This window comes from Coenobita brevimanus, chromosome 51, assembly GCF_032717465.1.
Source record: "Coenobita brevimanus isolate Jiangsu-jjx chromosome 51, ASM3271746v2, whole genome shotgun sequence".
Classification (NCBI taxonomy): Eukaryota; Metazoa; Arthropoda; class Malacostraca; order Decapoda; family Coenobitidae; genus Coenobita; species Coenobita brevimanus.
In genome coordinates this window covers 1,156,690-1,181,525 of record NC_137004.1, presented here as the reverse complement: position 1 = coordinate 1,181,525, position 24,836 = coordinate 1,156,690, and the positions used below count along the sequence as shown (strand labels likewise).

The 24,836-nt window shown below is 41.5% G+C and overlaps 1 protein-coding gene across 1 annotated transcript in view; it reads left to right on the top strand.

Annotated features, from left to right (window-relative positions):
- The window catches only part of unc79 (UNC-79 domain-containing protein), a 384,753-nt gene that overhangs the window by 245,687 nt on the left and 114,230 nt on the right, over positions 1-24,836 (top strand). The window contains 3 exon segments of the mRNA XM_080272838.1: positions 833-914; positions 4,635-4,855; positions 6,875-7,007. Coding sequence (XP_080128964.1) covers positions 833-914; positions 4,635-4,855; positions 6,875-7,007 — 436 coding nt within the window.

Genomic DNA, 24,836 nt, shown 5'->3' with positions numbered 1-24,836 from the left:
CCTTCTCCTGGATTATCTGGAAAAAAAAAAATGCATTATTCAGCATGGCTTTGGCTGAATTATGTTGGATAATCTGGAGTTTATTGTATGCAAATACATCATCAGAGCAGAGAGGTTAATCTTTTTTTAGCGTGAATATGATGGAGACACAGTTAACTCCTTCCTCATGGTGGTTTTTGTTTTTAGCTTAATTTTACACTGACCAAATTATTTTATTTAACTAGGGAGTGATGTCTGGTAGTGAATGGGTATTCTGTTAACCCGTCACTACAAGAGACTTCCCCTAAATGAGAAAACACATCTAATGGTAGAAGGAAACTACAGTAGACTTCCATGGGCTGAAGGTGTAAAGTATTATATTCTGATTTTTTTTTTTTTTTCTTTTTTTTTTTTTTTTTGTAAGTGCTTCTTCCTTTGCCAGGCCATCTTTGCACACGGTAGATTAATGTTTTGTTCTAAATTTCCTGTGCAAACTATATACGATATAAAAGAAGACACAAGTAACATGCCAGAAGATTTTTTTTTTTAATGAAAAATAAATCACTAATGAAGAGGCACCAGAAAGCCTCCTAAGCTGATAAGTGTATTGTACCAAGTAAGAAAGCATTATGATTACTGTATACATGTAATAAAGGTTCACTAAGTAAGTAGGCCTCCTTAATACAGTGGGTATTCCTCATCCCTTTATTGTTTTAGGGACATACCCTGTAAATAATCTGTTTGCAGGTGATGTTGATTTTAAGTTATTGTAAACTGCATTATTTACCAAGTTGTTGTGTTGAGTGAGAAGAGAATAACTGTGACAGTCCATTGTATGATCTTTTCCCATCAGCCCAGCACTGGACAGTGATGATGTTGAGCCAGAACTGGAGGCCATCCCAGAGAGTCCCAAGTCTGAGAGTCCTACATGTCAGGTGAGTTATCTCATTCTACCACTCATTTCTGTCCTCCGTATGGGTGGTTAGTAGGTCATGTTTTGTGTTAGCAGTGGGTAAGGTCTAGGCAGCCTTCACCGTAAGTCGGGGAATTGACAGGGGATCAATCTGGTTGGATAATATATGTAAGGAAAAAGCACATGGCAAGGGTTTGACACTTCATTTTTAACGTGATATTCCGTGGCTAGCCTCTGACAAGTGTATGTGAAGTATATCTGTAAAGAAATTTTTAAAATCATGAATGATGCATTAATAACTGAGTGGCTTATATCTCTGGGTATGCTGTTGATTATACGTTTTCCTTGCAACTGGATCCTTGCTGAGCTCATCTGTAGGATGATTATGATAATGCATTCCAAAAATCGCAGCTTCTTTATACATTACTTGAGATTAGCAAAAACTGGTGAATCAGCTTCATAGGTTGGAATGGAGCTTTATTGGGCAGTTTTTCTGCTTCTTACTGTTGACTTAAAGGCAAAAAGACTAAAAAATAGTGACATAACAAACATTTATTGTGTTGTATAGGTATCTGTTGAAATTTATATGAAATTTGTGTAATAACAGTAAATGTGACCCCCCCATTCTAATGTATGAAACCTGGCAGCAGTGAAAGTTCCTGTGTTGTCCTGATGCTGACTGAGAAGCTCATAGGAAGTTATGTGGAGTATCAGACAAATAAAACTCTCACTTTTACCCTTTCATACCATCTTCTATCTATCTATCTATAGCCTGACGCCCTAATCCCACAAAGGGTGGCTGCAGACAAAACGCCTCCAACTTGTTCTGTCACCCACCATATGACTACCCTCCCCCCAACTCACCCCCCCCTCCCTTATATACCTCTCAACTCCATCCCTCCACCTCATCCTCGGCCTACCCCTCCCTCTCCCTCCCTCCACCTCAGCTACATACATCCTCTTAGTCAGTCTTTCATTAACTCCATTCTCTCCACATGTCGAAACCACCTCATTGTATTTCTCCTAATCTTCTCAACCACATCCACATCCACCCCACAGCGTTCTTTCACTTCTTCATTCGTCAACCTGTCCCTCCATGTCACTCCACATGCTCCTCTCAAGTAACTCATTTCCACTGCTCTCACTCTTGACTTGTTCCCCTCTTGCAAGGTCCACGCCTCGCTTCCATACGTCAGGGTAGGGATCACAGTACTATCATGCAGTGACTTCTTAACTTCCATACTCACCTACCTGTTTCTCATCACTGCTTTCAGTGAACCAACAACCTTCCTTCCCTGTTGTACCCTTTCACGCACTTCATCCCCCAAAGTTCCATCCTTACTCATCACACTACCCAAGTACTTGAATGCACTCACACTCTCCATATCCTCACCATCCAACCTCACTGTACATTCTGTGACTCCATTCCTCTCAAACACCATAACTTTACTTTTGTTTACATTAACTTTCAGCTTCCTCCTCCTACACACTGTCCCTACTTTTGTTTACATTAACTTTCAGCTTCCTCCTCCTACACACTGTCCCTACTTTTGTTTACATTAACTTTCAGCTTCCTCCTCCTACACACTGTCCCAAATTCATTCACCAAACCTTGCAACTCCCATTCATCTTCACTCAACAATACTGTATCATCAGCAAACAGCAACACTGGAATCTTCCAAATCTCACCCTTATTCATTAGAGCCACCCCCACATCCACTGCCGTACCCTGCACCTCCTTTACAACCCCATCCATGTATATATTAAAGAGCCATGGAGACATCACACAACCCTGTTTCAGTCCCACATTGAGATCAAAGAACTCACTCAGCTCACCATCCACTCGCACCGTAGCCCTAGCTCCTTCGTACATACTCTTCATAGCATTCAGCAATTTCCCATCCATTCCATATATTCTTAATACCTTCCACATACCTTGCCAGTCTATTCTGTCATAAGCTTTCTCCAAGTCCATGAAGGCAGCATACGCTTTCTTTCCCTTCTCTAGATACTTCTCCACTAAACATCTTAGAACAAATATCTGATCTACACACCCTTTTCCCCTCCTAAATCCCCCTTGTTCTTCTACAACTAGCTCCTCTGTCATATGCCTAACCCTACCAATGAGTATTCTACCATATATTTTACCAGTCACACTAAAAAGGCAAATACCCCTATGGTTACCACATACTTCTCTCTCCCCTTTTCCTTTATATAAGGGAACAATTATACCTGATTTCCAGTCCTCTGGAACCCTTCCCAAGCCAATCTACACAACTTCCATATCCGCTCCACAACAATCTCACCCCCATACCTTAGCATTTCACCACACACTCCATCAATTCCTTGGGCCTTTCCCAACTTGATCTTCTTCATTGCTTCCACTACTTCCGTCCTACTGATCCCTTCCTCCCTCCTCTCATCTCTTCTTCTCCCAGCCATTCCCCAACCACTTATACTTGCACTGCTTTCTGCTTTTGTATAGTCATTAAGTTTTGTATCTTTTTCGTTTTGACTGTCTAGTTACAAGTTACAACAGAATTGTGACAAGGTATGGACTGCAAGATACTTAAATGTGACAATAGCATACAGCTTCTTCACCAGTGTCTGCAGTAATTTTCATTGGAATTCCAATTTTTTACTAGATTAGATTTTGCATAATGTTGCAGTAATGACATACTTTATCTTAATTTGCCTGAACATGTGGGAAGAAAAATCAAGGTTCTCGTAAAGCTTTACCTGGATGTGTTTTGATTTGTCCTGAGAATTCAATATCTCACACACATTACATCTGATAAACTTTGAAAGGTACCCTTTTTAAAATTAATCTATGCAAATAACCATGGATAATATTCTGTTTGAGTATATCGCCAACTGGTTATTGTAACCCATTTTAAAAAAATAATTTAAAATACATCATTAGTAACGAATACACTAGAACAACCCATCAGCTGCCAGCTTTCAAAATTGTAAGGCTCTTCTCTTCTCAGATGAAATCAAATAGGCTGTAACACATGCTGCATACAAGGACCCCTTAGCATGAAGGGAGAGCCCTTTCATTGTCAGGAGGGGCAAGTGTTCCCTGAACTTCTTCCTACTACTCCTTGTCTTAGTCACCTAACTAGCTCCAGCCCCATTTCCAGCACATTTATGTCCCCCATGTAACAAAGCTCCTCCACACACTCAGGAAACTCCCCAGCAAGATTAATCCATTCCCATTTTTCTGCCTGTGCAGGCTCTCCCCTATGCACACACACACAGAATCAGCATTGTTTTGCAGCCCACCTCTAATACCGTTACATCTCTTATGCACCCACTCATCACAAACACAATACAATATGGAGTTACTTCCATCACTCTTGTGGCACACTGTGTATGGTCACACTCCCTCTGCTTTGACAGTACCATCACCTGCCATAGATATGACTTTAGTTTTATCCACATGAACTCTCAAACCTTTGTACCCCATTCCATCTCTGCACTTCATAAATTCTCTCCACTGTCCTCTCTTTCTTTGTGATAACCATGCAGAGTGAAGGGTTAGAAGTTTTATCATAAGAACATGAAGATTTATTCTCAGTAGTTGTTTCTGTAATAACACACACTTTTTTCAAAAGGTGACAGAGTGACTTGGAGGCGTTTTGTCTGCGGCCACCCTTTGCGGGATTAGGGCGTCGGGCTATAGATAGATAGATAGATATTTCTAAAAAAACTTGGTTTATCATGTTTCTTGTTTGTTCAGGAGTTTGTGAATGAATTGGAGCCATATAGTGGCATGGCTATCCATGGTGAGACGGCGAAGGTTTGTGTAGAGGGTGAGCGTGGAATGTTGGTGATCCCTTGTGCTGCCTCACACCCAACACCCACTGCTGCCATTGTTGTGCCCCAGACCATCAGACCCCAGGCAGTCACATCAGTTATGGCATCACAGATCCAGGCCTTTGATGAATCCTTCACTGTCAAGTAAGTCATGAAGCAGAGGGTAATATTTGTATATAAGTGATATTTATATAGACAGAGAGATAGAAAGTGGATGCTGGCCATCATTCCTAGCCAGTACTACCATAGGAAAGGTGTGGGGCCAAAAACACCGAAGCTAGCCTTAAACAGTACAGTACTACCAGATGGGGGACTCACCCACACAGACAGCTCCCGTTTCATCAGCCCTCGGGACTAGTTCTTGACCATCCCCCCTCTGCTGAACTTTTTCATTGTTTCAGTAATGCAGAGAGTAGGCCAGCATGAACTCCAATACAAGTGTCTCTAAATGTCAACACCAAACTACATGCACAGTACACACTACACTTCCTTTTCAAAATTGAAAAAAAAAAATGATGCACATTAACTATGCCTCGGAGTCCCCAGGGGGAGGGGACCATAAATGCCCCCGCCATCCGCCCCTCTCCTGGTGATGACTCAGCGAGCTGCCTGGAACCACTGTCTGACTCACTTCTTCATTTCTGCAACATTCGCGGCTTTTCCTCTAACTTTCTCTCTACTGAACACCACCTTTCCTCCTCTAAACCTCACCTTCTCTTCTTAACCAGTTAATGATGTAGATGACATACCTGTGGCAATGGAAACCCTTAAGAATAACATATCTCAGTCTGTCTTATCAAGAAGATGTACTTGTAGAGAAATGAACCCAAACCTAGGTGTACATGATATTTATACTAGTAGGCATACAGTGCGAGAGGACCACAGAACTGCTTTCAGTCATTTTCGGCTGTCAGCACACTGGCTGACAGTGGAAGTAGGAAGGTGGAGTAGGAGGGGGCGAGGCTGCCTACCCATTGAGGAGCGGCTGTGTACGTGTGGACAGGCGCAGACAGAGTTACACGTAGTGCCCGACTGTCCACTCTCCCAACATATTCGTGACACTTATCAGTTTACAACCCTTAGTGATTTATTTATGGGTAGATTTGATCATGCATCCGTGTGCTCAATAATTAACTCAATCCTAAGTCTGTATTCTGCCCCAAATTACTAGCTCTTCCTGTGTAGGCATTTTAAGTATTTTACTCTTTGAAGCGTGTGGCATGTGGATATACTCTCTTTTTATTATTCCAGTTATTACCAGGCAATTTTTCTTCAGCTTGTGTAGCATTTGTGTAATTTAAGACCCATATACATCCTTTCTGGGATGATAGGGCCGTTTGCGTGTAGACGAGTAAAACCTGTGAGCGAGTTGCTTGCTTCAGGGGTAAATGTTCCTATTAAATAATCAGATGATATTTGATGAAAACGTTATCTGTGACAGTGCAACCATTTTATGTCTGTCAATGTTGCCACAGACAGTATTGATACTTTTTGTTGGGTAATATTTGTTTATGGAATGTGTACCATTATAAACACTGTATAAAGTTAAGGATAGTCCTAAAAGAATCAGTTTAAGTATTATGTTGGACCTCAAATCATTGTAATTACCTCAGTTATCAGTATTAATGTACTGTTGTGGTCAATAAAACATCTATCTATCTATCTACCTAGCTCTTTTCCACTATTTGCAAGCAGCACTGCAGCATCTACATACATTAGATTTGAGATACTCCATCCTTCACCATTCATCACCAACAACATTCTTCTCTCCACTACTCAGGTTTTTACCTCTCTCATAACACCATTCGTACATATGCTGATCAACCATATGGAGATCACACAACCTTGTTACACACCAACATTGATCTTGAACTTCTCATTTAGATGTCCACCTACCACTCATGCTTCACTACCCTCATAAAAGCTCATAATGGTAAAACGTTCTGAATTGAAGGGGTTATACAGTATATAGCCATCAGTAACCCCTTCAGTACAAGAGATCTTTCCCAAATTAAATAAAGTTATCTAGAGATCTCAGAGAGAAACTAAACTAATACATCATCATAATGAACCAGGTAATAGCATAAGAAGAATATCAAGAAGAGGGACCTGTAAGACTGACTTACTGTTGTTACTGTCAGTAATCCAAATTTCTGTTTACAGAATCCACAATGCTGAGCTTCTTCCGGTTGACCTGAGCTCGTTGGGTGGTGGCGAGAGACTCTTGACCCGACCACACTGTTACCACCACAACAACACTGGCAGCACCACTAGTGACTCATCTGCTGCCTCTCTGGTTAGAGACACCATCATCATTATCTTCACTAACATTATTGTTATTTTTATCATCAGCAGCATTGTCACAGATTCACTAGTGATTGTTACATCTCTGGTTCAGTGCACTCCCCCCCCCCACACACACATATCAATGCCCTTTCAGTCATAATTTCAGCCTAGGAAACAGGAAAAAGTTGCAGGGGGCAAGTTCATGCAAATAGGGTGGGTGGGGAATGACTGTCATGTTAGTGGAAGCCAGGAACTGCCGGACAACAATTGATGTGTGGGTGGGGGCGTTGTCATGATTCAGGACCCAGTCCTTGTTCTTCCACTGTTCTGGACGTTTGCGGTGGATGTTCTCCCTCAGACACTGCAAAACTTCACAGTAAAACTTTCCGCTGACAGATTGACTGGGTGGGATGAATTCCTCGTGAACAATCCCTTAGATATCGAAGAAATCGATTAATATCGACTTGACATTGCTGTACCATTGGTCCACCATTGCACAACCGCCAAACCACCTATACACCACGTAACAATAGTAAACATAGCTCAACAACACATCCGTTCACAGACACGGCCGGGACCACACTGACACACAAGGGGTGCTGCTGACTCCTCCTAGTGGCAAAAGGCAAAACTGCAAACGGTTGGCTCCATCTGTTCAAATTACTGGAACTTTTGGGTAGCACCAGATCTATCTATCTATCTATCTAGCTATCTATCTATCTGTATATTATGTGGTAGGTGGGGGCGCTAACCATCCACTCACTCGATGTAGTGCTACTTTGGGTGTCTGCCCTTTTCTTTCTTCCATCCTTCCTCTTCTGTCTTTCTTTTCTTTCTTTCCTCTTTTTTCTGCCCTTGGGTGACTTTATGCTCCCTTTTCTGTCTTTCTTTCCTTCATTCTTTCCTCTTCTTTCTGCCTATAGGTGACTCTACCCCGAGTGACAAGCCAAATGGTTTCTGGCACACTAGGAAATCATTTACTATGCTGGGTGGTAACCATATAACCAAATTATGGCACCTGGTGGTTTAGTGGGTAATTAAGGTGCTGCAGTCGGATTGAGCCTGTGTAGGTTTATATCCAAGGGGTGGTTGGGGTTTATTGCTCATGTAGTGCCACTCAGGGATAAGTGAGGCTGCTCATTCTTATCTTAAATATCAAGACCAACTTGCCTAGCCCCTGGTTCCTACGCTGTCAATGGGGCGACGTAGGATTGGATGATGGATGGATGGATGGATACATACATATATACAGTATATACAAATATATATATATATATATATATATATATATATATATATATATATATATATTGTCTATCTATTGCCAGACGCCTTAATCTCACATGGGGTGGCCACAAACAAATCGCCTCAGTGTCGCCCTGTCCCCCGCCATTTCACTGCCTTACTCCCAGCTCACACCCCTCTCTCTCATATACCTCTCCCCTCCATCTCATCCTCGGCCTCCCCCTCCCTCTCATCCCATCCACCTCACTCACATACACTTTCCTCATCAGTCTCTCACCCTCCATCCTCTCCATATGGCCAAACCACCTCAGTGTGTTCCTCCTGATGCTTCCTATCACATCCACATCCACACCACATTGCTCCTTTATATCCTCAATTATCAGCCTGTCTCTCCATGTGACTCCACAGGCTCCTCTTAAATAACTCATTTCCACTGCTCTCACTCTTGACTTGTGTCCTTCCAACAATGTCCAAGCTTCATGTAGTAACTTTTTCACTTCCGTGCTCACTTCCCTATTCCTTATCACTGCTTTCAAGGAACCAGCAACCTTTCTTTCTTGTTGTACCCTTTCAAGAACTTCACCCTCCAAACTTCCATCCTTACTCATCACACTCCCCAAGTGCTTAAACATACTCACATTTTCCATTTCCTCACCATCCAACCTAACTGTACATTCACTGACTTCACCTCTCTCAGAGACCATCACTTTACTCTTCCCTACATTCACCTTTAGATTCCGTTTCTTACACTCCCAAACTCATCCACCCAGCCTTGCAGCTCCCCTTCATCTTCACTTAACAACACAGTATCATCTGCAAACAACAGTACAGGGAGTTTCCGAACACTACCCTCTCTCACAAGGGGCACTCCAACATCCACTACCTTACCTTGTATCTCTTTTATTACTCCATCCATGTACAGATTGAACAACCATGGGAACATGACACATCCCTGTTTCAACCCAACCATCAGAGAGAAAAATTTACTCAGTTCACCATCCACACGCACTGCAGCCTTAGCACCATCATACATACTCTTCACAGCATTCAACAACTTCCCATCTACTCCATATATTCTTAATACTTTCCACAATCCTTGTCTATCCACCCTGTCATATGCTTTCTCCAAATACATGAAGGCCACATACAACTTCTTTTCCTTCTCTAGAAACTTTTCCACTAAAGATCTAAGAATGAATATCTGATCTCTAGAAACTTTTCCACTAAAGATTTAAGAATGAATATCTGATCAACACAACCTCTTCCCTTCCTAAAGCCTCCCTGTTCCTCTCAAACTAATTCCTCTGTTATTTCCCAAACTCTGTCAGTAAGTATCCTACCATACACTTTTCCTATCACACTAAGAAGACAAATGCCCTTATGATTACCACACACTTCTTTTTCCCCTTTTCCTTAGTAAACTCTGTCAGTAAGTATCCTACCATACACTTTTCCTATTACACTAAGAAGACAAATGCCCTTATGATTACCACACACTTCTTTTTGCCCTTTTCCTTTGTACAAGGGAATAATTATACCTGACTTCCAATCCTCTGGAACTCTACCTTCCTTCCAGGCCAATCTGCACATTTTCCACATCCATTCTGCTTCTATCTCTTCCCCATGCTTCAGCATTTCATCACACACTCCATCAATTCCTGGGGCTTTCCCCAATTTAACTCTTCATTGTTTCCACAACTTCTATCCTACTGATTTCTTCCTGTTTTCTCAACTCCCTCCTTCTCCCAGCCGTTCCCCAGCCACTTATACTCGCATTATATATATATATATATATATATATATATATATACACTCAATCCTCGTAAATCATTGTTAAGTCACGAAAATCGCGGATCTAGGCACCCAAGTGGGCCTTTTCCGAGGAGAACCGTAAACCGCGGCATTCAGACTGAAAATCATGACCCAGCAACCAATCACCGCGTGTCCCTGGTGGCATATGTGCATACTAATGCCGCCATGTTTGTGTTGTTCTTGTCCCGCCAGTCCGCACACTTCAGAACATCGTCGTGGGGCGCGAGAGTTACCTGCCTTTTTTGTGCAACTTTCCCTCACCTCTTACCTGCCATGGCCCCTCCCGACTCCCCAATGAAGCGCACTAAGAAGTATGGCGTCAAGAAGCTGCCACAGTTGTCGTACAGTCAACGTTTGGAGCTCATTTGTCGTGTTGAGATGGGAGAGAAGTTTTCAAAAGCTGGTGAAAGAGTTTGGGAAGAACAAGTGCTAAGAGGTTCTAAGTTCTTCCCAACACCACCCCACTCCATTCACTTAAGCAATTTCATCATAGGATTAAGGTGAGATCCCTTAATACATGCACTGAATATTCCTAAATTTGTATGATTGTGTTTGATGGTGCCTAGATAAGTGTAGGTAGGATGCTGTGGGGGCGAGTTGGCCAAAGTCCAGACCCAAATTAATTTTTCACATAGGAGTTATTATTCATAAATCACGGAATTCATAAATCATGGCAGTGGCCCAGACCCAAATTGCCGCGATTTACGAGGATTGAGTGTATATATATATATATATATATATATATATATATATATATATATATATATATACTGTACATGTGGAGAGGATGGAGGATGATAATTGGGTGAGGAAGGTGAGAAGTGTTAATGTTGGGGGTGGGGTTATGAGGGGTAGACCGAGAAAGACATGGGACGAGGTCATTAAGTGTGACCTCAGGGTTAAGGGACTGAACAGGGAGGCTGCAATGGATCGTGCAGCATGGAGTGCCGCCATTAGGTGACCAAGGCCGACACATGCAAGCAAAGTTTCACTGACGAAGTGGGTGGTTACTGTCCCCCTTGAGCAAGGGGACGGGTATGTGCGTGCGTGAAGGTCACAGCCTTGCCCTTAGATCGGACTATATGAGCTCTCAGCTCCCTTCCGGGATGGTAAAATCTGACCATCACGACCATCAAGTGATCTTGACACACACACACACACACACACACACACACACACGCATTAACAAGGTAGTTAGAGAGACATATAAACTCCTGACTAATATAAGAGTAGCTTTTCATTATATGGATGAGGAGATGATGAAAAAATTGATAGTGGCCATGATTCGCCCCAGGTTAGAATATGCAGCAGTAGTGTGGTCTTCACACAAAAAGAAAGATATAAACAAGATTGAGAGAATACAAAGAACAGCAACCAAAATGGTCCCCAGTCTGGCAGATCTGTCATACAGAGAGAGGCTGGAAAAGCTGGATTTGCCTTCCTTAGAAGAAAGGAGAAAGAGAGGCGACATGATTGCAGTGTTCAGGACCATGGTGGGAGTAGACAAAATTGACAAAGAGGATCTGTTTATGTGGGATAAGAGAGCAACAACAGGACATGGAATGAAACTGAAGAAACCAAGCTGCTTGAAGGATATCAAGAAATATAGTTTTCCTTATAGATGTATAGACCTGTGGAATAGCCTGGACAAAGAGATTGTCCAGTCTAAAAACTTAAACGAGTGTAAAGCTAAATTTGACTTATTGAGAAACAGAGACAGGACCCCACGAGTGTAGCTCATTTCCTGTATATCACAATTAGGTAAATACACACACACACACACACACACACACACACACACACACACACACACACATGCACACACAAGGGGTGAAAGAAAATTCAGGAAGATGGAAATATAGATTTGAAAAAGATTATAGAACAACAAAGCAAGGAATTGGTGGAGAGGGGTGTGGTACTGAGAAGTAGAGAATCTTTAGTTAGGGATGTAGCAGATAAGAAAAAATGTGTAATAATTCCAAGGGATTCAGGGGTACAGGTAGAGTACTGTACAAGCTGCTCTAGGTCTTTAAGGATAGAAAAGAAGTAGGCTTCAAGCTGCTCTAGGTCTTTAAGGATAGAAAAGAATTAGGCTTGTTCACTTGGTGGATCAGTGAAAGGAGAGGAGAGCCAGAGGTGGTGGTGAGCACTGAAATCACCTAGAATGGAGATTTCAAAGTAGGAAAAACTGATAGGATGTAGCTATTCCAACATAGAAGTGAGATAGTAAAAGAATTTTTCATAGTCAGTAGAATTAGGGGATAAGTAAACAGCACAGATATATTCAGTCAGAGAATTACAGGATAGCCAAAGCCAGAGAACAAAATAATTCAGTAGATTCAAATTCAGGAACATAAGAGCAAGATATGTTGTTTTGTACACAACAGCCACCTTTGGCTTTGAAATGAGTATAGAGAAAGTAGGAGGATACAGAGAAGGGTTTCCTATCAGTTGTGTCACACAGTTGAGTCTCAGTGAGGAAGGGAAGGTGAGATTTAGAGGAGGAACAGTGTTGTTCAACAGAGAGAAAATTAGAGGAATTGCCACAAATGTTGCAGAAATGGAGAAGTGAGTCAGACAGTGGTTCCAAGCATTTTGTTTGGTTGTCACTGGGAGAGGGGCAGATGGTGGGGAGCTTTTATTGTTCCCACTACCCCCCAGGTGCTGAGAAATTGAGAGTTCCTATCATGGCTTCCCACTTTGACAGAAGCTCTTGACCAGACTCATGTGGTTTATACATTTCTTGCTGTGAAGGATTTCATCCTTTGGCAAGGAAAGCAGTGAAGTCTTAAAGTATACCCAGCCATTGAAGTGGATGTGCAGTTGTAGGCAGAATTTAGCAAAGTTGAAAGTGAGTCCATCTCTAAGTCTATTTTAATCACCCTTTTAACCACTTGATTACATTGTAACTCCGCTTGGACTACTATAAGCCAGTTGTTGAGACAGATTTAACATATCTGTTCCCAGCATTGCTGTCTTTTGAAGGAGATACCTCTTGAGCTTGGTGAAAACTTTTGGAGTTATGCAAAGGTTGAAGGGTAGAATCTTGAACTGAAAGTTCATCCTTCCTACTCCGAATGCCAAAAACTTGCAGAATGTGGGAGCAGTTGGGTTGTGCCAATAGGCATTTTGAATGTTGAGGAATGTCAGTCAACTGTTCTTGTAGAGATATCACATGACAAACTTCATGGTTACCATCTTGAAGATTCTGACTTTTGTTTAATTGTTTAGTATATTTTCTTGTTTACTTTAAAGTGTGCAAATCTTGCCTAACAGATTATAAAGGTGTGCAATAATATGCAAAATAAATAAGTCAGGAGGATTTAGAAAGTCCCATAAATCCATTTTAAAAATCTCATTTAAAACATTGTGATGTGTTCTGCTATCCAGATGTTGTATGTTTTAGTTTTCATTGTTGTCCCTTAGTGTTTAGTCCACCTCTAGATCCTCTAGATCATAATACCCCTCCTCGCTCCTCTTTTAGTGTTAATGTGTTTTGGTAGTCATACAAGAGAGTTAAAATTATTGTACAGTAAGTAAAACAATGTCTTCCCAGTTTTGTTACTAACAGTAACAACCAGTCTCATTGTATTGCCTTATGCAATTGGGGGAGGGGGGAGCATAGGCTAGGCTACTGTTGTCCAAAATATTGAAGGGTAAGTGACCAGCCTACAGGATACAGCAATGGGCTACTGTCCAAAAGACCCAAGTTTAAATCCCAGGTTAAGAGCAGAGGACTGTGGTGACTTGAATTCATTTAAGCAGTCTTTTCTAAATTTTTCATAAGACTCACCAACATGTCATAAAAACTTCTCAGTGACTACTACCACACCAGTTGTAAATGAGCTAGCCCTAATGTGTATTCAAAATGGACAGTGAGTATAAGCTCTTATCTGGTGACATGTTGTCAATGGCTAGAGTTAAAGAAAAGAAGAAAAAACTATGCTTTTGGTGATATTACAAGGCATAAAATCTGCCCAGATGACTGGAAATGGGACATGACATAACCTTCTCCCCAGCTGGTGTCATACACCACTACAACATTCATTTATTTACAGTTGGCAGAGTATAATAAAATTAATGTTTCAGTCTGCCTTTTCATTTGAAAGGTAACTTTTCTGTTGTATTCTGGCCTCTACAAGACTGTTTTATTTAGAGTAGGAAGGACCTCTCATACTTGAGTATAAGAATGATCTCCCTTAAGCCCATCATGTTCAGAGTCTCCCCTAAGCAGAATACAGTTCATTGGTGATGTCAAGAATAAAATCAATAATATATACTGTTAGAGTTAAGCCAGTTAGCCTAAAAATGTCTTTTATTTTTTTATTCTTGCTACCTCCAGATTATTTTATTCAACTTTGGACATTTCTCTCATATGAAAAGGGTTAATGAAAACTATGTATAATCCCTCAAGTTTAAATTTTTTTTTATAAGCTGAATATACTGTAGTTCTCTGGAAGGTGTAAGAATAAACTAAGTAAGATGCCATGGTAGTGAAGAGGTTATTTGATGGTTCAGATGATTCAACTTTTGGCATTATAATCAGCAGACGATGGGAATATACTTGCTCACTTACTGTACATGAATTTTAGGCTAGCAAATTATCTGTGTTGTGTTTAGTGTGTAGGAAAGTTTGTGTGTGTGTGTGTGTGTGTGTGTGTGTTTACCCAGATTTTAGTGTACAGTATATAACATTATATATTGGTATACAGTATATATGTGCAGTATATGTCCGATGATGTTAAGTACCAACATTTAATTTTAATTTTATTCACAAACCTGTTTCTGAATCTTAATATTTCCTCAAACATAATTTGTTCATTAAGAAAAACTGTACTGTTAATGTTTACTGAGTCATCATACTTTTTTCTGTCTAGCTCTAATTACTGTACATTCGTTGGTGTTGTTTCAAATGGGAATGTGTTGTAATGTGCAGGAGCAGCCACTGAGAAGATGGAATTGGCCCCCGATACACATTAAACAGTCAGTCACAGCTTCCATATTATCACATGCAATATGTTGGGATTTTAGGCAAGATTACTGTAGTTCAGATTATTTAAGGGTAAGTGACCGCTGTATTTTCCTGGTGGTATTATACTGTATAATGGAAAAACTTCCTGCTGTCTCTTTGGGATTGGAGTTGTTGCATATATGACACACAGCCTTCACCCCAGCAAGTACATTAAACCAGCACACCCATGCATTATGTCTGTGATTCTAGTGGGGTGACAGGTGGTATATCCAGGTGTTAATCTTCAAGACGTGGATGGAAGAGTTTTGCCACCAAGGACATAGAATGATCTTTCCAAAGCTGAAGAGAATAGCTTGGCATCAGTAATAAAAATATAAAGTGAAGTCCTTGAGTCACAGGAGTTATTGCTTTCAGTGTGAGGATGTCTTTTTTTTAATTTAAATCTTGCTACCATCATATGTTTTTAGTCAGCCGAGGGGAATCCTCACTATGAGGGGCATTTCTTTCAGTGAATGAGAATGTCTGGTGAGAAAAAGTATCATGTAAAAAGGGCCTTGCCATAGTTCTGGACTAATGTAGCCGAGCTGTAGGTCCCTGCACCACACAAGAGGTTGTGCAGAGTTAAATACCCCATAATGTTACCATTTTACCGTAAAGTAATGATGAGGTTGCCATACACCATCTTTACAGAGGTTGTTCACTGCATCATTAACTGTGATAATTGTTTGCATGATCTGACTTCACATTTTCTACCTACCCTGTTTTTCCCTCCTTCCTTCTTTGTTCTCTTCTTGTCTCCTCTTTCCCTTTTTCTTCCGTTTCTTCACTTTCCCTCTATTTTTTCCTTCACTTCTCCCTCTCACTTCCTTCCTTTCCCTCACATTTCTTCTTTCTTACTTCCCTTTCCTTTCTTCTTACTTCATTTCCTCTTCCTTCTTCCCTGATTTTCTCTTCCTTCCCTTTTTTCTTCCTTTCATCTTTTTCCCTCATCCCTTATTTCCTCATTCTTGCATTCCCCCTCCCCTTTTGTTTTTCTTCCCATTATCTCTCTCACCCTTCCTCCTACTCTTCTTTCCTGTATATACACCCTCCCCTTCCCCCTCTATCACCCTTCCATATTTCCTTCCCCCTCCACACCTTCCATTGCCATCTGTCTGTGTGATCTAGAGGAACCGCCTTGCCCCCCCCGACCCACTCAGAAAGACCCGCTTTCAACGCATGGTCACAATAGAACTGGGATACCTAGGTCGCACTGTCTCCCTCGACTCAAAGGTAAACATTAGTGTTGTTTTACCCCACCCTATGCATGTCATTAAATGTACTCTTATGATATTCTTGCATCCTTGGTTTCATGCAGTTATCTGGTCCTTGACTCATTGGCCCATATTCTTGCTAGATAAGAATACTTCTTAGTACCTTTTCCTAACCTGCTTGATTTTGTGGATGGTCCATTATTATTCTTTTGTATATTATGGATGCCTGCTGTATCAATATATTCCTACTACATCAGTATAAAAGTAGCTAATATGAAAGGCAAATGTATAATATGCAAAGTAAATCACTAACTAAGGAGGTGGTGCCAGCAAGTCTTCTAAGCTGACTGGAAAACAGACCATGATATCTACATCCTTTTGTATTTCAGACATTATCTCAAGTTTTGTATTTTGTAAATGCATTGTTCTTCTGGGCATCTCATAATGAATGGATCTTGATTCTGGCTTTCTTTACTTCTGGCATCGTTTCAGTGGACAGCTTTTGATTCTGTTTGGCATAGAGAAAATTACTTTGGACTCTTACCCACCAGTGGTTTTATCTCTTGTTATGTTTTCATACCTCAGTACATTCAACTCAGTTCCCTTGTTTTTCACTTTCAGCTTCTGCATTCTCGATATCTAACTCCAACTACTTATCACGTGTCTTATTGAATGCATGATTCAGCTCATTGTCTTTGACTCTTACATTTTAATACTCAGTTTATAACTTTTAGTTCTCTCATTTGGATTTTCTTACTTGAGGTTTTCAAAACTGTATTCATTTATCACTCAGGATTTCACTGTTTTTTTTTTTTTTTTTTTTTTTTTTTTTTTTTTTTTACTGTGCAGCAATATAGCCTACCTCCCTTATTCTTGCACTCTTAGTCTTGCTCTCTTTTCTTTGTCTTTACAGACCTCCTTTGATCCATATTTTCAGCATTTCAGGGCTGTATTTAGGGAGGGAACCAACAGGGTTTTAATTTCAGGCCCCATACCGATAAGAGCATGAAAGGTCAAACAAATGTTGTTTTAGAAAAAAAAATTGAAATGTGCTCTATATATATATATATATATATATATATCCCATTGGATCCCAGGGGTGCTGGGCGAGCCAACGCACTGCAAGGGTAAAAAGCATACTGTCCTCCGCCTATTGGCTCATAGTCGCAAAGCTCATAGGTCCCTACCCGGGGGTTCCCTACTTTATAAAGACTTGAATAATCCCAGTTCTGTCCAATACTCGGGACACTGGGCTCCAATGGGATATATATATTTATATATATAGTCATCTCGCGTAAAGTGCATTAACATGGGTGACACATCCTGAATTTTCGTATATTGATTCACCAGTACCTATCCCTAACAAAAATGCAAAAGGAAAACTTACAATAGAAATATGCAAGAGTAATACTGTATATTTATTATGAAAATTCAGGACCTTACCAGCATTGTACAGAGGGTTGACAATGACCTTGGGAAGGTGAGGAGAAGCTGTGCAGATGCTGCCAATGTCACAGTGCGCCGTGATGCCGGCCCCTCCCTCATCATGACGTCATGGCACTGGCACCTCCCTCGCTACCATTCACTCACACACCAGCTGCACCCCACCACACATACTCACCAACCCCACCCTTACCCATTGCGCACTACAAATCATGCTCGCGAGTTGCGAGAGAATAACTTATTTGCCATAATTTTTCATGCCCGTCGCACATTGCAAGTAGCAAAACACACTTTCTAAATAATTAATTATTGTCAGACCCCTGTCGCAGACCAGTGTTCCTGACCAGCCTGGTTACAAAACTGTGTGAGAGAATCCTGAGAGACAGATGGATAAAATATCTGGATGAGATGGACATTTTGGCAGAAAGTCAGTTTGAATTCATAAGTGGAAGGTTGTGTGTTTCCAACTTGTTGAGCTTCTACTTAACCCCTACACCGCGGGCATGTTTACCGATGTTTTGCGTGTCCCGCGGGGTTATTCGGGCTCCGACTGACTCTCAAAAAATATTTGCCAAAAATCAGTTATTAGTCCTAGAATATTAAAATTACATATGCTTATGGCACATACCTTCAGCTTTCTCCTAGAATGTTTGTTGAGCCTTCATTGGTTACCGTAGGACTTATGGAGACCTCTGAAGTTGGGTAACGAAGTCTCCACTTTACACTTCCCGACAACCCGTAATATGATTACCACAGCCAGATATAAACACTATAAACACTACTCTATGATTTTCAAGTAGTTTGGGATCCATACTCCAAAAAAAAACCCACTGTGAAAGCAATGGAAATTACGAGTGCGTCTGATCGTCGCACTTGCGCTAGTTCGCTCTTGGTACTCTGTCATTTATTATTCATAAAACCCCTCACACTTTATATTTCTAGTACTATATCACACTTATATATATCTGGAGTCTTTCTCCATAAGTTTCCTTCAGTCGTATTAATTCATTGTCACTGAAGTCATTCAATTTTTCATTCAGTAAAATACGTAGAGAGCCATGGATTCACTTTCACTGTTATAACATAATTATTTGTACTCATATTCTTATATTACTAATTACTTACATTACTGTTTACATTTTCTATTGTATTTTCAATATTTACCCTTCTATTTTACTTACACTATGTTATTCACTGTCACTTTCAGTAAGATAAAACTATAATACACTGTTCAATCATATGTACTGAACATCCATTGCTTTCACCTACTATTTACACATTATTTACACATTATTTCCAAATTATTCTGCTTTCACACTTGCACTGTTAGAACTGCTTCTGACTGTGGTAATCGAAGAAGCAGGTAACACAGAGGGGAACCTGGCACTCAGCGCACTGCCAAGAGGTGCGTTTGTGCTCAGGTGTGCGGCGGGTGGTATGTGCACACACCTGACACCTGCGAATCGCAGCCTTCCTTTTCCCTGTGGCAGGCATAAGCTCAAGTCTGTGCCGATCCATATACGCCCTCTGCTCAAGTCGGTTGGGAAGTGTTACTGGATGGTGCCTTGGAGTTGCTGCTGTCACCCTACCATATCTTTCCAGCAGCTGCTGGACACAGGTCCTGGCGAACAACCTCAGGGAGAAGGACTTGGGTGGCTTGACCTTCATCTTGTAGAGGATGAAGGCGTTCAGCATCGTCATATCTATGAGATGCAGAAAAACTTTCCTGTACCACCTAATATTCTTCCTGAGGCAGTCGATCTCACCAGTCATCATGTCGGACTTGTCCACCAGCCGCATGTTGATATTGTAGTCCAACACAGCATCAGGTTTCATCACAGGTTCGCCTGTCCTACGGTCGACCTTCCCACTGTCTGTCATTTCCCCCTTATGTACGGTGGTGAGCATGTGCATGACCCTCTTGTCATGCCACCGTATTGCCAACATCTTCTCAGACTTGCGTAGGTGCACGTCTCCTCGCTGCGAGGTTCCTGCCTCTGTGAATTTAGGGAAGTGGGCACGATTACTTTTGACAGTGCTGCAGGAGCCAATGCCGTGCTCTGAAAGGTATTTGGCAAGTTTCGGTGCTGTATAATAGTTGTCTGTATACAGCACATGATTCCCACCAAAATACTTTTCAAGGAGCACTTTCACTACACAGCCTGAGAAGCCAAGGGGGTGTGTTTTATCCAGATGAACAGTGCTGGCTGAATAAATGACAAAGTCAAGGATGTATCCCGTCTTACAGTCGCACAGTACAAAGAACTTAATTCCAAAGCGATGGCGTTTGCTTGGAATGTACTGTACAAACCGAAGACGTCCTCTGAACAAAACCAAGGATTCGTCAATGACAACCTTCTGAAAGGGGTGGAAGAATGACATAAACTTATCCTTCATGCTGCTCAGAATCTCTCGGATCTTCCAGAGTGGGTGGGTTTGGGAAGGTACATCGTTGTCGGCAAAGTGCAGGTTTCCCATGATGTTCCGGAAGCGATCTCTGGCCATGTATTTATTGAAGGTGGGTGAGGGTAGTAAGGGGTCCATGGACCAGTATTCTTCCAACTCATGCTTCTTGGAGTGTGGCATGAGAAGCATGAGGGCAAAGAACACATACAGCTCCTGCACTCCCAGCATGGACCACTGTTGCATCTTGGCTGCACCTGTACCACTTGCAGCACGTTGTGATTCATACCTGTTGGTCTCATCACATATGTGCTGCATGACTTTGTCATCTAGGAAGCCCAAAAGGTAGTCCACACACTCAGCATTATCGTCAAGAGTGAAGGCAGGCTGTACTCCTGAGGAGCTCTCATCAAAAACTAAATGTTCTGACACAAAATCGGACCTTTCCGTCCATGCAAAGGCATCCAGGATTCCCTGTCGTGGTGGTGTAGGGTGGGTGGTGGTGGTGGGTGGCTTTGAGGCAGATTTACCCCGTTCAAGGTCACTCGCACTGACCCTGGGTTGCCATACAGCACTAGCAGCCCTTACTCTACTACCAACTCTACTTTTACTTGTCCTGGATTTACCTCTTCCTCTACGGCCTGCCTTCACTGTTGATGCTGGTGGTGACTCCGACGACGAAGACTCCGGAGATAACTCAGCAGACGAAGAGGAAGAAATGAGTGAAGTGTGGCTTGGGGAACGGGGAGGTGAATCAACTCGGGACTCATGGCGGGCTGGGTCACGCGGGGCCATTGTTCTGGGGCTAACACGCCGCCTTTTCACTCCTTCCCAAATTCCTTGCCTTGCTGCACTAACGGCTCCTTTCCCTTGGAGCTAGGGATAACTTCCGACACTGAAGCACTCGTACTAGCACTTTTTGGCACAATTACCTCACCCGGCTCATCACACGATTCACCCGAATCGTCAAAATCACTATCCATCATCACCATGGACCATTCTGCTAGTTCACGTGCCACTGCAGAGTCACTAAGTCCTTTCCTGCTTCCCTCACGACTTTTTATGGGTGTAGAGGTCAAGGGGCCCTTTGCAATGGGCGCAGAAGCTGCAGAAATGGCGGGGCGCGAGTGCGACATGGTTTGGCCACAGCGGAGGACAAGGAACTAAATGCCACGGCTTATCCGAGAAGGCAAGGGTTGACAATGACACTGAGGCTGACAGCTGCTAACTTACATGCTAATAAATTATTGGTAGAAAATCTCGGCAATACATAAAGAAATAGGTAGTTCCAGGTGAATGTAAATGTCACTTAGGCTTCTCCCTTCCTTTCTGATATATATTTTTATTACAGACATAGATTGCAAGGCATAATTCAGAGGGGAAATTACCGTGGTAATGTAGCAAATGAATGCACGTGAGGTGTTGTCAGGTGATAATTAGCCAATTCCTGGCGTATAACACTATCACTTACCTTATTTTTTTTTGGTATATATTATTTTGTATAAGTATAGGGCATAGGGCTTATTTCAATGGATGAAATCTGTGGAAAAATCCGGGGGAGATTTGCTTAGCGCAGTGCGGCCTGGGAGGTAAGAGGACAGGGTAATGGAGGGCAGGTAGGGAGGGGAGTCAGGAAGGGGGGAAAATCGCTAAAATGTCAACAATAGATGGGAGTACAGATGAGATTTGGAGTGCTGACTAGTGTTGGACATTGGCAGTACTGATAGATGATACAAGCCACCACTTGAAAGCCCGGGATAATTCAAAATAACACAGAATCACAAAAGTGACGCCTCGTGGTATGATCCATTGCGCCCGAGCGTCACGAAAGTGACGCCCCGCGGTTATGGGGTTAAGGAAATCAAGAAACAACACAAGGGGTGGAAGAAAATTCAGGAGGAAGGAAATGTAAATTTGAAAGAGATTATAGAACAACAAAGCAAGGAGAAGGTGGAGAAGGAAATAGTTAGGGTACTGAGAAGTAGAGAATCTTTAATCAGGGATGTAGCAGATAAGAAAAGTGTAATAATTTCAGGAGTAAAAGGAAAACCTATGACAATAAGATGAGAAAGAGAAAAAGAAGAACTTAGTAAGGTTAGAGAGATATCAGTAGTTATGGAGGGTAACAACGAAGCTGAAGAAGAGATTGAAGAAATGTTTAGGTTAGGAAAGTACAAGGAAGTAGGGGTGAGGCCACTTGAGGTAAGGTTTAAGTCCCAGGTAATGGTAAATGAAACCATAAATAGAACATGGAAACTATCATACAAAGAGGGGTTCAAAAATGTTTGGATAAGGAGAGATGCAAATGAGGAAGAAAGAGCTAAAATAAAGGAGTTAGTAAAGGAAGCAAAGGCAAACAACAAACAGAGAACGGAGGAAGAGAAGACAGTGTTTTATTGGAGAGATATGGATCAGAATTTGAGGAAGTGGTACCGATGGAGAGGAGAGAAGACGGTATAAAAACAATGAAAAATGTTTGAAAAAGGCTTATACTGTACTAATGTTGATGGTTTAATACCAGCAAGGTTAGAATGGGTCAGATATTGAGGAAGTGGTACCGATGGAGAGAAGACGGTAAAAAAAAACAATGAAAAATGTTTGAACAAGGCATATACTAATGTTGATGGTTTAATACCGGCAAGGTTAGAAATCAGTGACTTCTTAAGGGTACATGAACCAGTTTTATATGCTTTGTAGAGACCAAGTTAAAAGAGGATATTGATATCCATATGGGAGATGGTAAAAACAAACTGAGAAGAGACAGAAAAGAAAAAAACGGGAGGAGGAGTGATGATAGCAGTGAACAACATAAATATGGATGCCGTGGAAATGAGAGAGGGTAGGATGGAAGTGATAAATATGAAATTAGAAACTGGAGAGAATGGCAAGAAAGATATGGCTGTCGTATATGTTTCCCCTAAGACAAGAGCATGGAATGATGATGAATACCAGGAGATGTTGTCAGACATGGTTAGTTATCTACAGAAAGTGATTGAGAATAGCAACAATATAATTTTAATGGGTGATTTTAACCCTAAAGAGGTGAACTGGGAGGAATGGGACTCAGGAGGCAGTGAAGATTTGTGGGGCACTATAATGTTAAATATAGCAATGAATAATGTAATGACACAGTTGGTCAAAGAAGAGACATGATTCCGAGGTGATGACACATCAGCAAGATTCTTTACTACTAACCAAAGAACCTGATGTAATTGAATCTTTGAAATATCTGTGTCCTATAGGAAAAACTGATCATGTGGTCATTGAGTTCCGGATGATAATAGGGAATGTGGTGCCATGAGAAGAGCTTTATAGACAGGGAAGATACAGGTTTGGAAAAGCAAACTTTACAGGTTTGCAAAAACTTTTTGAAAATGTGGATTGGAGAAAACAAGAGAGATACAGAGGAAGTGGGATATCTTTCTAGACCACTATAATTCGGGAGTGGAAAAATTTGTGCCGAGAGTAAGTGGGAAAGAAAACAGGAAAAAAGAGTGGTTTAATAGAAGGGTATGATAGCAAAAAAAAGAGAGGGACATGGCATGGAACAACTGGAGAAAGAGAGGTAATAACAGAACAAAGGAAGAATATAAAAGAACTAGAAATGAATGTACGGTAGGTGTGCATAGTATGTGAGTTTATGGGCGGCAGAGGAGGTCGCTTACCAGGAATTTGCATACTGTGAATATATAAACTTACATGAAAAATTACATATGGGTGGCACCCCCCTTCATCGGTAACCTTTGAGACTCTTTTCAGTCCTCAACAAGATTATGGCTTTACTAAATCAACAAGGATATGGCTTAACTAAACCAATAAAAATATGGCTGCTTACCTTAACCGAAGAGGACAATAGGCTTGATGGATGTAAGAAGGGGATCCGAGGCGGGGTGAGGCATGTAGCGTGCACCTCCTGCACCATCTGCCACACCACCCGACACACCACTTTCGTCACCAGCACTTTCGACACTTTCACTTTCGACACTTTCACTAGCTAATGCACTCACTTTGTTCTAAACCCTTCAAAGACTATTTCTGACACCTCAGACATTGCATCATCCTCTTGATCCTCCCCAGGAAATGGCTCTTCTGATGTTGAAGGGAGTGATTCCTCACTTTCTTGATGCTGCAGGTAACAGGTGATGAGGGTTTGGTTCCTTCTGTTAACCTCCTGGTTGTGCGTGTCTGTGTAGTAGCGGAAGGTTCTGTCCAGTGAAGCCATCACTTCCTCCACTTGCAGTTGACAGTGTTCGATGTTCTTGAATTATTCCTTGAATTTATCTAGGGTACACGGTACCCAGCTGATCTCCATCATCAACAAGTCTCCACTCTCCATCACTGGTGGTGCTGGCTGTTCTACTGTGGTCTCCTGCTCTCAGTCCTCTTGCTCTCAGCCCTTGATTTGGGCCACTCTTCGCTGCCGTCTCGCCAATTACGAGTTCAATTCGTGTACTGTTAAAAAATACACAAAAATTCGATAAAAAATAGGTCCTTGCATACAATGAGATTCGCGTACTGTGAACATGCTTACCATACATACCTACTATACAAGAATACATAGAAAGGAAGAAGGGAACTTTGAAAAAGGTATAATTGACAAATGTAAGGAAGAACCCAGATTATTTTATAGATTTGTCAATGGCAAATTGAAACATAAGAGAGGAATCACCAAACTGAAAGTAGGAGAGGTCTATAAAGATGCAGCAATGCA